Raw genomic sequence first — 16893 nt, forward strand, 5'->3', positions numbered from 1 at the left:
CACGCCCAGTTGTACATGCACAGCCGGCTCCAGGGCCAGGCCTGCTAGGTTCTCCTCCCCACAGTGATGCTGGTCCCTGCGAGGCCGACTGCACCTGCAGCCCAGCTCCACCCCAGGTGCCCACCCGGGTTCTGAACTAAGACACCGCTCTCTGTCCCTGGTTCCTCATACCAAGTTTCTTCTTAAGGTCGTCTACTTCTCTCTGTAGCACGAGACACTAGGCCAGCAGACACAGGAGGAAATGATTAGTATAATCTGGCCTCCTCTCTCCTCCACCTTCTCCTCTCCACCGGGCCCTGCACCCCAAAGCCGGGTGGCTAGAATGGCAAGGGCTCCTCAGTGGAAAGCAGGTGGGCTCCCTCCATGGGGTACGTGATGGCGGCAGGGGAGGGGTGGCCCCACACATGTCAGCTGAACTTGGACCCAGATCCCACCCTCGAGTTTGGGCCTGCATTTCCAGGAGCCAGAGGAAGCATTACCCAAGGACAGCCCGGCATTCCCAGTGGCTGCTGCGGCGTTTCCGGTCTTGGGGGATGGTCCAGCGGCTCCCAGTCACCTGAGAGGGAAAGGACACACAATCCAGCTTCCCAGGCTCCCAGTGAGGTGGAAAGGGCCAAGTGGGGTCTACCGTGAGGTGAGGCGGCACCACCCTCTGCTGGCGACCAGCCGCCCCTGCTCTGCCCAGAAGCCCGAACCTTCTCTCTGGGCCTGCCTCCGCTGTTACCCGGGGGCAGCCATTTCGCCATTGTGGTCCCCAAGCTATGTGGCTCTGGATTCGCCCCTCCCAGAGCTGCAGCCACAGCCAGCACGTGGGAGAGCAATGTGGGCGAAAAGGACTTAACAGAAAAGGCTGTTCCCCTGTAAGGCTACACCCGGAGGAGCTGTTTGTGGCACTGCCACCGATCAGCCCCACCGCACAAACCCCACACACAGGATGATGTGGCTCAAGGCCAGCCCTGCCAGCACCCCGTCTCCTGTGGGAGAAGCTGCCTGAGACAAAGGCTGTGCCCCCAACAGAGACAGAGCCAGAGCTTTCTGCCCTCCACCCCCTCCCCTCCCCTCCTATCAAACCCACGACACTCACCTGAGGGGGCAGGACCCCTGGGCATGACTTCTCCCTGGTTCAGGGCCAAGGGCTCTGACTTTCCTGGATCTTGGGGGCCTCTGGTTTCGACCTCGCCACTGCTGCCTTTTCCACGATGCATGCGCGGATAAGATGTCCCTGGCCTGTGAGCTGGCAGCTGAAACAAAAATTTTTCACTGATTTGGACTAAGGAAGTGTGTGTGTGTGTGTGTGAGAGAGAGAGAGAGAGAGAGAGGGAGAGAGAGAGAGAGAGAGAGAGAGAGAGAGAGAGAGAGAGAGAGTTGTGTGATTTGGGCCGGGGTGAGGCAGGGAATTGGGAAGGGAATTGAAAGGCTGATCTCATTAGCACTTTCTCCCTCCGTCAGCCCCAGGCCAGCAGGCAGAGCTGATCTAGGGACAACAGTGGGGCACTGAGTAAGCCCAGGGTCCCTGCAAGGAAGGTCTGGGGAACACCTAGGAGATAGGATTCAGGAAGCTGGTGAGTCTGAATACTCAGGCTTTTCGGGGAAGCTTTTAAGGGATCCCCCGACCCAATTCAGCTACCAACCCTCCCTTCCATCCCAGCCCCAGTCTCTCAGAGGACGCTGGAAACAGGCCAAGGGTGCAGAACCAGGCCCAGCACACCCGAAGCGCTACCTTACTGTTTGTCCCTAGTAAAAGGAGCCCGATCAGGCATCATAATGACCCAGTGACCGAGGGGCACCCAATGACGACCCCTGAGGGGTGGACAGAGGCAGCATGGGTGAAGACGTGTGCTCTGGGTGCGGTGGGGGCGGGGAAGAGTGGGGAGACAGGAGGAGCCTGGCCTACTCACTTGGCCCTTTGGGGCTGGGTCTCTATTTGGGTCCTTATCTTCTCCCGCCACAGCCTCAGACTCCCTTGTCCACGTGACCACCGATTTCTTCCCAGCGCTGGTGTGCTTGGCCTGTTTGGTTCCGGAAGGGACCAAGGTATACCTCTTGGATCTCCCAAGCAGCGGAATACCAGAGACTGGGGGGAAGGTGGCCGGTTCCAGCGGAGGTGCCCAGATTCGCTGCCCCCAGGAAGGGAAGTTTTTCCCCAGGGCAAGTGTGGAGGCTCCCCCGAGGGATTTCTTCTCCTGGGTCCCCTTCTTCCTAGGAGTGACCTGCGGCAGGCCACCTGCCGTAGCAGCAGCAGCAGCAGCTCCCGGGTAGCTGGGCTTGCTGCCCCCGTTCCCCCAGAGCACGCTCTGCATTTTCTTAGGGGAAGAGATGCCCTGCTCTCCCACGCCCTGCCTTTCCACAACCGAAGAGAGTCCTCGCAGAGCCGAGGACAGGGAAGAGCCTGTCACGTGAAGGAAATTCTCCCTGACTTGGAAATTCGAGTGACTGGGAGTGTCCCCGGGATCCTCGGGTCTGCTGGGCTCGGCCTGGCCTCCTCCTCCGGGGTAAGTACTCACCGTCATCAGCTCTGTGTCACTGAACTCATCTGAGGACTCGGAGTCGGATAGCAGCAGGCCCAGGGCTTCCTCGGAGAAGCGCTGGCGATCCGCAGCCACGTTCAACCTATGCATAGTGGCTCTCTTAGACTTCCCCCAGGCCTGGCCCGCTTCAGGCCCACCGAGGTGGAGAGGGCCGGCCAGAGCCGGCGGCGCTTCCCCACAGCTCTGGGCGGTCGCTCCTGGACCGCCGGGACCCGCCTCGAGGCCGGCGGACACTTCGAAGGAGGCGCAGCGCTCCGCCAACGGGTATCTGCGGAAGCCCAGCACGTCCCAGTCGTACAGCTGCTGCGTGGTGCCCGCCGCAGACTCCTCGGCCAGGTCCAGGAGGTCCCTCATGTCGTCAGCCGGGGAGCCAGGTCGGCCTTCGCGGCCACACAGCACCGGCCCTCCCGCTTCTAGCATCTCCCGCTCTGACTGGAAGCCCTTGGGATCCGGGCAGCCGCTCCCGCCACCGCCGCTCGGCGGCTTCCTGGGCTCGGGGCCGCGGTCGGGTCCCCGCGGAACTGCGCGGCCCGCCGGGCGGACGCCGGCTCGCTCCCCGCCCTCTGGGCCGAAACCCGTTCCCCACACAGACACCTCATCTGGGGAGCTCATGTCGCGACCCGGGCGGCCGCGGAACCGGGGCGACAGTTGATGGCCCGAGTCGCGGTCGCCGTCACGGCAGACGAGGCGGGCGGCGCTCAGTGAGCAGCGTCAACCACCTCAGGCGCCGCGCACGAGCTCGCCTCAGACGACACGCTGCGCGACTTTCAGCGCGCCTCCCACGCCCATGCCGCGGCCACCTCATTGGTCCGGCCCCCGCCAACCAGCGGGCGCCTTTTTCTCCTGTCCCCTTGAGGCCTAACCAATGGGGTCGAGGGCCTCTGCTTTGCCCCCAAGCCCGTGGGCGGTCCGAGCAGTTGGCTGGTGAAGGGGATGGTGGGAGTGCCTCCCTCTGTCAAGTCTCTCGGCCCGCCTCCTCCCGTCCCGCCTCCCCTTTCCGGTTAGAGTCACAGCTCTGAGCCTCCGTTTCCCATCTATACAGGGGATAGGGGAGTGAGGGCGCCAGGCTCCAGGGGTGGTGAGGATGAAATGTCAAGATGGAGGCACTGGACGCCTAGCACGCGCCGAAAGCATTTGCCAGTCTCCCTTCCACCGCAAGCCTTACGACCCAACAGGAGAATGGGCATAGGAGTCCCACAGTCAGTGATCAGGGGTCGGCCAGAGAGCAAAGGGATTGTATTTTCATTCTGTATGGTCTCTGTCTCAACTGCTGCATCAAATGTGGCTCAGCAAACGTTATTGGCAGGCGGGTTGAGCGGACAGACTGGGGTTGGCGGACAGATTGGGGTTGGTCTCGCTCCATCAGCCCTTCCCCCTCTCTGAGGCAAATTCAAAGAAGAGGAAATCGCAGTGGCCAGTTACACCCCAAAAGATGCTCGCCACCGCTGATCCTGGAGATGTGAACTAAAACCACGAATCGGGTTTCACACACTAGGTTGACAACCTTCAAAGAGCTTAACCATTCCGAGGGTGGGAGAGGTGAGGAGCAAACCCCTGTGGCGGTGGTGCAAGAGACCCATTTGGGAGGTAATTTGGCAGAATCCATTGAAAGCAACTTAGTGCCAGCAGGGACTCTGCGCCTGGCACTCTTCTAAGCGCTGGGCATAAATAGTAATGCATCCACATGACACGCCTAGAACTCTAGTACCAGCTATTACTGGCCTCTTACCGGTGAGCAAACAGGCACTGAGAGGTTCAGCCACTGGCCCAAGGTCATTCGGCTCGTGGGGATCAGCGGCAGGGTTGAAACCAATCAATCTGACTCCAGAGTCCTTGCTTTGAGCCCAAGATCTTAAAAAGGAAAAAAAAAATAGGTATTTCCTCTATGTTCTGGCAAGTCCCCCGCCTGGTACTTCTTCCCTAGACACGCTGGTACCTGTAGTGTACAGGAGCCCATGCACAAGGGTGTTGGTGTTGGGAAAAACTGGGAACACTCCAAATTCCCATCAGTAAGGAAATGGATGAATGCAACGTGGCTTAGCATCCAGTAGCATAAAGCGTGGCAGTCCAACGGAATGCATCAGGCCATTCTCACAGCTTCTGAAAGCATCCTCCTGACTTCAAACTGCAAGTTGCAGACCGATGACTTTGGATTCACATTTGTAAGTTAAATCACTTGCGTGCGTGGGCACACACACACACACCAGTCAATCCTATGTAATATATGAGAATTTACTTTAGTATATGTAGAAGTATGTTTTAAAGTTTTTATGTATGCACATCCAAGGCCTACCAGTTGTGATGGCAGTGGGTGTGGATAGCCAGGTGTCTCTCAATTTTTCTTGGAACTGTCAGTTCTCAGCTTCCCTGAGCTGAGCAGTACTGATGTCTGGGTAGGGGTCCCTCACTTGGTTTCTATACGGCCCTTGGGTGTCAGAATTTCCCTTGTCTGCCACCCATCTCCTACTCTGACACCCCTCCATTCCTCCCATACCTTCCTTCTGCTCTTACCCGTTCATACTCCTCTGTCTTCAGTCACCTCTCTCTCCTGCATCCTGCTCTGGCTGACCTCCTGGAGAGTCCTGGCGTGTCTGAACCCCTCTTGCCTATGGAACTCAAAGGCCCAGTTTTCTGGGCCTGAGTTTCTGCACCTGAGAAGCTGGCCATGCTAGAGAAGTTACAGAGCAGGGGAGATGTGGTGCACTGTAAATCTGCAATTCTCCTCCTTGAGCCTGCCCCTGATGGTGCCTGCCTGTTTGTGGATACCGCCCTCTTCCACTTCTCCCAGTGACTTTTTAAGGCATGGTGTGCTATTTCAAATATGTTAAAATGGATAAGGAAGGATATAGCAAAATCTCCTGCTTCCACCAGCATCCTATGAAACATTACCAGTGGATCCAGTGGAAGCCTCCATCTTCCCTCTCACCATTTCCATTCCCTTCCTCCCTCCCCCATAGAGAGACTCCCAGAACTTCTTCTCACCTTCTCCACTCTCTTCGTCCCTGTGGCTCTCCTACCTCCTCTTCCCATACATCCCATATGTCTCCAATGATGTCACTAATCTCTGCTTTAACCCCCTACGCTTACCAGGATCCAATACTGGTTTTGACTTACATTCTTGGCCTGGGGTGGGAGCCAGTGTCAGAGGTTCCTCTTGGCTTTCCCCACCGTAATAGCTCTTACTCCACAGACCAATGACCCAATGTGTAGGTCATTGCTCCAACTGCCAAGTGTATCACTAAGCATTATCAGCTTGGGGACTGGAGAAATGACCACTGTGTTTGTCCAGGGACCCAGTCAGCTCACCGTGAACTGATCTCTATCCCCAACTCCTTTTACTGCCAGAACCTCATAAGCCCCTCTCTAATGGGGCCCCATTATGACACTTTGGGCTTCCGGGATCCATGTCAGCTCAGAAACTGTGCCCAGTAGTCCTAGATATGTCTGTGTCCAGTGCCAGTGTGCAGTCACCCAAGCATCTAAGAAAAGTGCCATGAACATTTGCATACAGATTTTTTGTGAATATAAGTTTTCATTTCTCTTGGGTAAATATCTAGGAGTTAACTTGCTGGATTGAATCGTTAGTGTATTTTTTACTGTTTCCAGAGAGTCTATACCATTTTTTTGCATTCTCACCAACAATGCAGGAGAGTTCTAGCTGTTCCTCAGTCTGTCTAGCACTTGGTATTGTCTGTATTTTGTTTTTATTTCAGCCATGCTTAGAGCTATGTTGTCGTATTTCATTCTGGCTTTAGTTATTTCCCTAATGACTAATGAGGTCAAACATCTTCTCAATAGCTTACTGACCATCCAGTAAGCAAAATGTCAGTTCGATTTTTTTTTGCTCATTGTTTATTGTGTTGTTTGATTTCTCATTACTGAATATCGAATGTTCTTTATCTCTTTCGGATACAAGTTTTTTAACATGTGTGCTTTGCAAATATTGTTTCCCAGTCTGTGGCTTATGCTTTCAAAAACAAAGAAACAGACAAAACCCAAATAACACAATTTAAAAATGGACCAAGGAATTGATTAGATATTTCTCCAAAGAAGACACATAAATGACCTACAGGTATAAGAAAAATGCTCAACATCACTAGTCAACAGGGAAATGCAATTCAAAACCACAATGAGTTATCACCTCACAACTGTTAACATGGCCAGTATTAAAAAAAAAAAACTTAAAATAGCAAGTGTTGGCAAGGTAGTGAAGAAAATGAATCCCTTGTGGATTGCTGGTGGGAGTGTAAAATCGTGCACCCACCATGGAAAACAGTATGGAAGTTCCTAAAAAAATAAAACTAGAACTCCCATATGATCCAGCATTCTCACTTCCGTATATTTACATTTACATTACAAAATAATTGAAATCAGGATCTTGCATAGATTATTGCACTCCCATGTTCATTGTACCATTATTCACAATAGCCAAGAGGTGAAGACAACCTAAATATCTATCAACAGGTGAATGGATAAAGGGTGGTATATATAATGTATACATATAACAGAATATTATTCAGCCTTTAAAAAGAAGGAAATCTTGCTATATGCTGTAGTATGGATGAACTTTGAGGATATTATACTAAGTGAAGTAAGCCAATCACAAAGGACAAATACTGCATGTTTCCACTTATATGGGGTACCTAAAGTAGTCAAACTCGTAGAAGCAGAAAGTAGAATCCTGGTTGCCAAGGGCTTGGGGGAGGGGGAAATGGGGAGTTGTTGTTCAATGAGTATAGATTTGCAGTCATGCAAGATGAAGAATTCCGGAGATCTGATTACAACAATGTTCATATAGTTAACAACACTGTACATTAAAAAAATTGTTAATAAGGTAGGTTTCCTATTATGTGTTTTTGCAATAAAAATGAATTAAAAAATAAAATGCCTTATTCAATGGCTTTTTGTATATTCACAGTTGTGCATCTATCACAATCAATTTTAGGATATGTTTGTTAGCCCAAGAAGACGCCCTGTATCCCTTACCCAACACCCTGAACCCCCCAACCCACCCCCAGCCCTATAGGCAAGTAATAAACTACTTTCTGTCTCTATGATTTGCCTATTTAGTAAATTTTGTATAAATGGAATCACACAATATATAGTACATTTTGTCTGGCTTCTTTCACTTAATATAATGTTTTCAAGGTTCACCCATGTTGTAGCATGTATCAGTACTTCATTCATTTTTATTGCCAAATAATATTCCATGGTATGGGTATACCACATTCTATTTATACATTCATCAGTTTATGGGCATTTGGGTTATGTTTAGTTTGGGAATGTTGTGGATAATATTCCCAAACTAAATGCTGTTAAGCATATTCATATACATTTTGAGTTCATGAGTTTTTGTGTGAACATATGTTTGCAGTTCTCTTCAGTAGATCCCTAGGAATGGACATTCTGGATCATATGGTAACTCTATGTTTAACTTTTTAAGAAAACACCAGAATATTTTCCAAAAAGATTCAACTATTTTACATTATCACCAGAAGTGTATGAGGATTCAAGTTTCTCCAAGTCCAAATATTTGTTATTATCTGTATTTTGGATTATAGCCATCCTATTGTTTTTGCAACATGGTATCTCATTATGGTTTTGATTTATATTTCCCTACTGACTAGTGGTTCTGAACATCCTTTCATATGCTTATTAACCATTTCTATACCTTCTTTGGTTAAATGTCTATACAAATCTTTTACCCAATTTTTTAATGGGGTCATTTTCTTATTTATTTATTATTATTCTTCTTTATTCTGCATACAAGTTCTTTGGTAGATCTGTGACTTTCAAATATTTTCTCCCAGTCTGTACCTTGTCTTTTCATTTTCTGAATAGTGCCTTCTGAAGCATAAATGTTTTAAATTTTGACGAAGTCCAATTTATCAAGTTTTTCTTTTATGGATCATGCTTTTGGTGTTGTATCTAAAAAATCATTGCCTAGCTCATGCGTACAAATATTTTTCTCCTAGGGTTTCTTTTAACAGATTTATAGTTGTAGGTTTTACTTTTAAGTCTCTGATCCATTTTGCATTAAGTTTTGTGTGTGCTGTGAAGTAAGGTTCTCAGTTTGTATTTTTGCATGATATCCAGTTGTACCAGCACCACATGTTGAAAAGACTATCCTTTCCCCATTGCATTGAAAATCATTGACCATAAATCTAAGGAGAGTTCGTTATTTCTAAACTCTCAATTCTGTTCCATTGATCTATCTCTATGTCAGTATCACACTAACTTGATTATCTGTATTTTTTTTTTTATTGCGCTATGCAGGCCTCTCACAGTTGTGGCCTCTCCCGTTGCGGAGCACAGGCTCCAGACGCGCAGGCCCAGCGGCCATGGCTCACGGGCCAGCCGCTCCGCAGCATATGGGATCCTCCCAGACCGGGGCACGAACCCGTATCCCCTGCATCGGCAGGCGGACTCTCAACCACTGCGCCACCAGGGAGGCCCTATCTGTATTTTTATCGGAAGTTTTGAAATCACAAAGTGGAATCTTCCAAGTTTGTTCTTTATTGAAGTAGTTTTGGATATTCTGTTTTGTTCTGTTTTGTTTTGATTTTCATTTCCATATGAATTTTCTGGATCAGCCTGTGAATTTCTACAAAGAAAGCCTGCTGAAATTTCGATAGAGATTGAATTGAATCTATATGTCAATTTGGGGAGAATTACCATATAAATATTGAGTCTTACAACCATGAACATGCAATGCCTTTCCAGTTATTTAGATCATCTTTAGTTTCTCTCAACAAACATCAATTTGTGTTTCTCAGTGCATAAGTATTACATTTGGTTTGTTAAATATATGCCTAAGCATTTCATTCTTTTTGATGCTATTGTAACTAGAATTAAGTGTTCCTTAATTTCATTTTTGGATTATTTGCTACATGTATTTAGCAATAAAATTTGTTTTATATATTACTCTTGTATTCTGTGATCTGTTGAACTTCTTTATTAGTTCTACCGTTAGATCCGTTTTTGTGGATTCCTTAGGATTGTCTGCATATGAAATCATGTCATCTGAGAATAAAAAAACTCCCTTTTTATTTCCTATCTGGATGACTTTTAGTTCTTCTTCTTCCCTGTTTGAACTGGCTCAAACTTCCAGTGCAATAATGAATAAAAGTAGTGAGCATGTCTTTGTTGCTGACTTTAGGGAGAAAGTATGCAGTCTTTCACTACTAAATATGATGTTAGCTGTAGGTTTTTCATAGATATCCTTTATGACGCTGAAGAAATTTCTTTCTATTCCTAGTTTTTTTTATTGTTTTTATCATGAAAGGTGGTGGAATTTTGTCACATGCTCTTTCTGTGTCAGTTAATATGATAATGTTTCAGTGCTTTCTTCTTTTAAAATAGTGTATTACATAAATTGATTTTTAGATGTTAAACCAACCTTGTATTTCTAGAATAAATCCCACTTGGTTATGGTCTATAATCCTTTTTATATGTTTCTGAATTCAGTTTGTTAATATTTTCTCGAGGGTTATTTCATCTATATTCATGAGAAAGATTGGTATGCAATTTTCTTTATTTTGGATGTCTTTGTGTGTTTTGGGCATCAGGGTAATTGTGCTGGTCTCAGCCAATTGATAGTGATACTGTCAGCTAGAAATACCTGGATGCACTTATCTGTACTCCAAGGCGAGCCCCCACAGATATTTCCCCTTTCAGAACCAATGTTGTGGTTGAACTAGCCCTTGTGGTTCTTATTATAATTGCAAGATGCACCTCAGCAATAATCTTTAGGAGACTTTGAAAGGACGAAGTTTATTACTCACAGGTCATGGAGGGTACATGGCATGCCTTGGACCACACAGAAAGGTTGTGGGTGGAGAAAGAGAGCTGGGACCTGGGGTTATGTATGTATCGGGGTCAAGAGTGAGGGGCCTAGGGTTTCTCAGATTCACTCTTTATTGGTGAATTTAACACAGAATGGGAATTAAAGCACAAGAAGGGAAAAACAAGCAGCCAAAGGGTCAGTTATCTAAGTCAATCAGAGATCTATGAAACAAAGGAAACTTCAGGGGTGTGGTGGCCTGGCTCTTTACCTAGTCGTGTAGTTGGCAATTTGTTCTTTTTGATATAGCTGTCTTTGAAGTGGTGCCTCAGCAATCAAAAGCTTAATGTCAGGCACTTGCATTACAATTAAGAAAAAAAAAACTGTCAGAGGCTCACACTACAGTAATATTGGCCTACTAGAGCTATTTTGAAAGTGTTCATTCCTCTTCTATTTTCTGGAAGAATTTCTGGAGTGTTGCTATTATTTCCATCTGAAATGTTTGATAGCATTCAGCAGTGATGCCATCTGGACAGGAGCATCATTGTGGGAATATTTTTAATTATTAATTTAATTGATTGTCTATTATTGAGTCTGTTTTGAAGTTTGTGTCTCTCTACAAATGTTTTCATTGCATATATGTGTCTAATTTGTTGGTATAAAATTTTTCATACTATTTTCTTATGTTTTTTTTTAAATTCAATAGGCTCAATGGTGATGTCTCCCTTTTCAGCCCTGATTTTAGTGATTCCTTAGGAATCTTTTTGTTTTCTTGGTCAGTCTGCCTAAGGTTTGTGATTTGTTATCTTTTTAAAAAACCATCTTTTGGTTTCATTGTGTTGTCCAAAAAAATTAATCAATAGTCAGTCGAAGAAAAGTGGAAATTTTTATTTGAGCCAACCTGAGGACTATAACCTGGGAGACAATCTTCAGAAAACTCTGAGGACTGTTCCACCTATTGGAGGTAGAACCGTTATATAAGTTTTTGAGACAAAGTAGCATATTAATAGTTTACATAGTCCAACAAGGCGAGTAGTGGGTATTAATGAGGCATTACAGGATTGAGAAAGGAAAGTTATGTCTTAAGGAGTTACCTTGCTGATTCCAGGAGGAAATTTCTTTTCTTTCTTTCCTTCCTTCTTTCTTTCCTTCCTTCTTTCTTTCTTTCTTTCTTTCTTTCTTTCTTTCTTTCTTTCATTTTTTTCTCTTTTTTTGGTGTGTGGGCATTCCTGTATCTTTTAAGGGGATCTAGTTAATGTATAATGTGATGCACAAATCACACTAAAGGGGAGGGGGTAGTGGCTCAAATGGGCAGAGAGAGAATTTTATGCTTAAAATGTTTCTTGTCCTGCCTGAAAATAATTTTGTTTCATTAATTCCACTTTTGGTCATTAATCTTTCAATAGAAATAATTAGGTGATCAAGTATTTGGTCCCTAAATGCTAGGGTGGTTCTTTACGTGCCTTGGGTCCATCATGTCCCTCGATGCTGGGTCCTAATAGCCCAGTTCTTTCTTTCCTTTTAGGGGGTGGTACTAGTAAGATGTCTGGCAGGGACTAACGGCCAATTCCACATTGTCCAATAGGACTTGCACCAATTTTACATTGCATGTGCATTGTGCATGTCCATTATTTTATAGAGAACTATAGATGTGATCAATAGTTTCCAGTTGTTTAGATATCATTATCTTAGTAGGAGCAGGTGATACACAGTGCAAAAAACAAGAAACTAAAACTTTATAAGTTACACAAACTGTAATCAACGTTGGAAATAGGAGCAACAATATCATTAGTAAAGATTTAAGCCAATATCCTCTTGAACCATACCATTTTCCTAGCATTTCCCTTAAACTGGGAAGACGATCATTCAGAGTGGAAATCCAATTTTTCATACGCATCATAAGCGGGGGTTACATTAGAAGACTCATCAGGTATAAAAACAAAACATTCACTATGTATTACAACACAAGCTCCCCCTTGGGAAGCTGTTAGAATATTGAGGGCCATGCAATTCTGTAGGACTGCTTTTCTCATCATGGAGATTTCTGAACTGAGCAAACACACAGCTTGGTTACTATCATTTAAGGCTTGCTGGGTGAATTTTGTTAAAGCCTCTATATGAGTAATGATATCTTCTATTCCAAGTGAAGGAATAAATATTGCAGCCAAATAATCATACCATTGGAAAACTGATTGAACCCAACATGCCCACATTGAAAGCAGGATGACAGCAGCTGTTTTCAAGGCTACCTGTAGGTGACATTGAGCCTAAAGGAAACCAATTGTACACCTTCCTAACCAATCTGGGGAGATCCAAGGTCATAAATTTGTTCTATAAACCTATTGGGTCCTGTTAGAAGCTATCCCACAACTTTAACATCTAGTGAAAACTGTCTTTCAGACATTGAAACATACACCCAAAGGTTATCAAATATTAGGTACGATTCATTTGGGATTGAAAAACATTGACTAATGTGTATCTTGAGGCCATCGTTCTGCAACTTGCAGTTTGAAGTCAGGAGGATGCTTTCTTCTTTTAGTGTCTCTCTTGTGGTTTGATGATTTTCTTCAGTGTTATGTTTGTGTTCCTTTCTCTCTAGTTTTGGTATAACTACAGTAGGTCTTTGATTTATGGTTACCATGGAGTTCATTTATGTTGACCTATAACTATTTGATTTAAGCCAATAGTCATTAAGTTCAAACACATTCTGAAAGCTCTACATTTTTTACTCACCTCCCAACATTTTGTGTTTTTTATGTCATATTTCACATCTTCATGTCTATCGTTTAACTTTTTATTGTAGTTACAGTTGATTTTACAATTTTTGTCTTTTAACCTTTGTACTAGCTTATTTAACTGGTAAATACCCAGCCTTTATGATATAATTGCTTCACCAGTATATTTTCCCCATCCTTTCATTTCTTATTTCCTGTTGTAGTCAGTGTTTGTTTGTTTTTTTACTTCAAGAAGACCTTTTAACCCTTCTTGTAAGGTTGGTTTAGTATTGATGAACTCTTTTAATTTTTGCTTGTCTGAGAAGCCTTTATCTCTCCTTCAATTCTGAATGATAACCTTGCTGGGTAAAGTATCCTAGGTTGTAGGGTTTTCCCTCTCAGCACTTTAAATCTTATCATGCCACTCCCTTCTGACATGCAAAGTATATGCAGAAAAATTAGCTGATAGGCTTATGGGGCTTCCCTTGTATGTGACTCTTGTTTTTCTCTTGCTACCTTTAGAATTCTCTCTTTAACTTTTGCCCTTTTAATTATATTTCTTGATGTGGGTGTGTATGGGTTCATTTTGTTTGGGACTCTCTGTGCTTCCTCTGTGTTTCTTTCTTCAGATTAGGGAAGTTTTCAGCCATAATTTCATCAAATACAGTTTTCAACCCCTTTCTCTCTCTCTTCTCCTCTGGGACCCCTATAATGCAAATGTGAGTATGCTTGATGTTGTCCCACAGGTCCCTTAAATTATTCTCATTAAGAAAATTGTTTTTTGCACTTATGATTGAGTGATTTCCATTATTCTACTTTCCAGACTGCTTATGTGTTCTTCTCTGTCACCTAATCTGCTGTTATTTCCCTCTAGTGTATTTGTAATTTCAGTTATTATATTCGGCTCTGACTTGTCCTTTTTATATTTTCTAGTTCTTTGTTAAAAATTCTCACTGTGTTCATCTATTCTTTGCCCCAGTTCAGTTAGCATTCATATTACTACTGCTATGAACTCTTCATCAGTTAAGTTATTTATCAGTTTCCTTAGGGTTTTTTTCAGCATTTTTTCTTGTCTTTAATTTGAAACATGTTCCCCTGTCTACTCATCTTTTTAAAACTTTCTCTGTCTCTATGAAATTAGGTGAGACAGTTATCTATCCCAGTCTTGTGGGTGTGTTCTTGTGTGGGACCATCCCTGTTCAGTCTGCATGTGCCCAGTGGCTCTGGAGGGAGAGCTAGATATCAAGTGAGCATGGGCTGCATCTTCCCCTAGGGTGTGGTGGCAGTCACTGCCCGGGTGGGAAACAGGTCTGGAGTTGAAGGGGCTAGAGCCAGAATAAGGTGTGAGCTGGGGTTTCTTCTCTGCTCAATGGCCCTCACTGCCCTTTCAGGTGTGGGGTTGGGACCTGAAGGGCCAGAGTTAAGAGCCCTGAGGAAGTTGGGTTTCTCCCAGGTGTGATGGCAGTCTCCACATTGGTCTGGGATATAGCTGGGTCCTGAGGGCTTGGGGCAGTATTTCTCTTCTGGTTTCACTTTTCCCCCAGTGTGCACACTGTGGTTAGAGGCTAGAGGGAGTGGGCTCTGAGCCAGAGCAGTTCAGGCTGGAAGGGATGGTGCCATACCACTGAGCTGGTCCCATACCCTCCATAGTGTGCACTGGGAAGAGAGTTCCTGTGATGGCGGTCTCCAGCCTGTACTTAGCTTCACACTCTCCAGAGTGTCTGCAGGGACACAAGACCTGGAATGACTGTCTCTACAGGTTAGAGGCGGGTCCAAAGTCTAGGCTGGCTCTGTTTCCTCGAAGTGCACACACACTCATTGGTAATGGCCTCAGCTCAGTGGGGAGCAGTGCCGAAGCAAGAGGGGCTAGAACATAAGCCTGGTACAGGCTGGACTGGGGGGGGCACTGGGTACATCGTAGGAATCCAGCCAGAGGCCTGGGCAGCAATCAAGCCCACCTTCTCCAGGGAGGGGTTTGAGTGGATTAAGTCCCACGAATGTTCTTTTCTGACCCTGAGGTCTGCGACTGCCCCATCCCACATATGGTCTGTCCACCTGAGCTCATGCCATGGACTCTGGAAGCGAGTCACTGTGAGAATATGGGGGAAGGGTGGACTCAAGTGCTCCCCATTGTCCAGGCGCAGTCACTCCTTACTTCCCATCCTCACTGCGCCCACCCTGCCCCTGTCCCGGGTAGCTCATGTTGGGTGGTCTCTTTGGGACACATAAATATAATTTCCAGGAAAATCTGTGTCATGGGGCTGGTGGAAGAGTATTTGACAGGGACCATGCAAGAACACAGACCTACTAACCATACTTGCCATAGAACCTGACAGGCCAATTTCCACTCAAGGGTATAGAGACGACCAGGCTGGAGGAGGGTGGTCAGCTGGCTAGGGCAGGGAGGATGTGAATGCTTCCAGATTCAAGCTCTGGAAGGGGGTCATGAGTTCCTGCTGATGGGGAGGGGTAATGGCAGAGATGAATGGGAACCACCAGACCCCAAAGGAGGAGGGTGGTTTGGAGAGAATTAGAAGAGGGCCTTTGGGGGCAAGGGATGACGTGTCAATGTGGCCAGGGAGAGCACACACAGGACCCAGACCTGGGGCACTCCGCTGACTTGACTGCAGGGATGGTAGCAGAGGCTGCTCCAGAGTCCCCACCACAGGATGTGAAAGATACTGTTCTGGAAAAGGCTCTGCTGTGGAGCAGTGCCGTGCCCCGGCCCCCTAACCCTACCCCTACCCCTCCAGAGAGAAGGCAGAACACATAACATGAGAGGTACTTTATTTCGAAACTGCTGTGAAACTGGGGAGGGGGCAAAACAAGGGTAGAGGAAGCCCTAGCTGAGGCAGAACAGGAGGGAACGAGCTTGGCCACAGCTCCCGGGATCCAAAGGTACCAGCTGCCCCTCCTGCAGGAAGACGCTGGGCTCAACCTGTAAAACAGCAGAGTCAGGGAAGAGCCTCAAGCCAGGGCCAGCCCCCAGCCCTGCTCAACAGCCAGGACTGTGGGAAGGGGTACGGTGTGTGTAACACTCACTTCAAAGTGTCAGGATCCTGAGAGCCATGTCCTTCATGGTGTCTGCAACAGGGACAGGCATTAGTAGGCACTCCAGAGAGAGGGATATGGAAGCCCGTCCCCCTATCCCCGTGAGGAACCGCCTAGCCCTGAAACCTGAAACCCCCTCCAGACCCGATGCAAAGAGCTCTGGGCCAGATCACTCCCCACCACCCAAATTGAATGTGGAACTGGTTCCTAAAGGGAAACAAAGTGTGCCAGCAGCTCTGATGCTGTGGGCCGTGCCACAACCAGTCAGATCTCGTCACACACACAAACAATCCAACAAGAACCTTAGAAGCCACACCAAGCAGCAGTTCAAGGGAAAATCAACGAGGCATCTCTAAAAGTCCTATCAGAAGGAGATTCCCTAGGACGGGTCTGGTTGGCAAAGTGTGCATGCAGTCCAGACAGTACTTTGCTACTTGTACACACGCCCAGTTGTACATGCACAGCCGGCTCCAGGGCCAGGCCTGCTAGGTTCTCCTCCCCACAGTGATGCTGGTCCCTGCGAGGCCGACTGCACCTGCAGCCCAGCTCCACCCCAGGTGCCCACCCGGGTTCTGAACTAAGACACCGCTCTCTGTCCCTGGTTCCTCATACCAAGTTTCTTCTTAAGGTCGTCTACTTCTCTCTGTAGCACGAGACACTAGGCCAGCAGACACAGGAGGAAATGATTAGTATAATCTGGCCTCCTCTCTCCTCCACCTTCTCCTCTCCACCGGGCCCTGCACCCCAAAGCCGGGTGGCTAGAATGGCAAGGGCTCCTCAGTGGAAAGCAGGTGGGCTCCCTCCATGGGGTACGTGA

At 46.6% G+C, this 16893-nt stretch overlaps 1 protein-coding gene across 1 annotated transcript; it reads right to left on the reverse strand.

Annotated features, from left to right (window-relative positions):
• Nucleotides 1-1721: 1721 nt before the first annotated feature.
• Nucleotides 1722-3162, reverse strand: LOC309796183 (uncharacterized protein CXorf49 homolog; the record flags this gene model as incomplete). Its single annotated transcript, XM_082609241.1, has 1 exon — nt 1722-3162. The coding sequence occupies exon 1, from the start codon at nt 3138-3140 to the stop codon at nt 1722-1724; it is 1419 nt and encodes a 472-aa protein (XP_082465367.1). The 5' UTR covers nt 3141-3162.
• Between the last annotated feature and the right edge of the window lie 13731 nt (nt 3163-16893).

The sequence above is a fragment of the Mesoplodon mirus genome (genome assembly GCF_964341445.2).
Source record: "Mesoplodon mirus genome assembly, chromosome: X".
Classification (NCBI taxonomy): Eukaryota; Metazoa; Chordata; class Mammalia; order Artiodactyla; family Ziphiidae; genus Mesoplodon; species Mesoplodon mirus.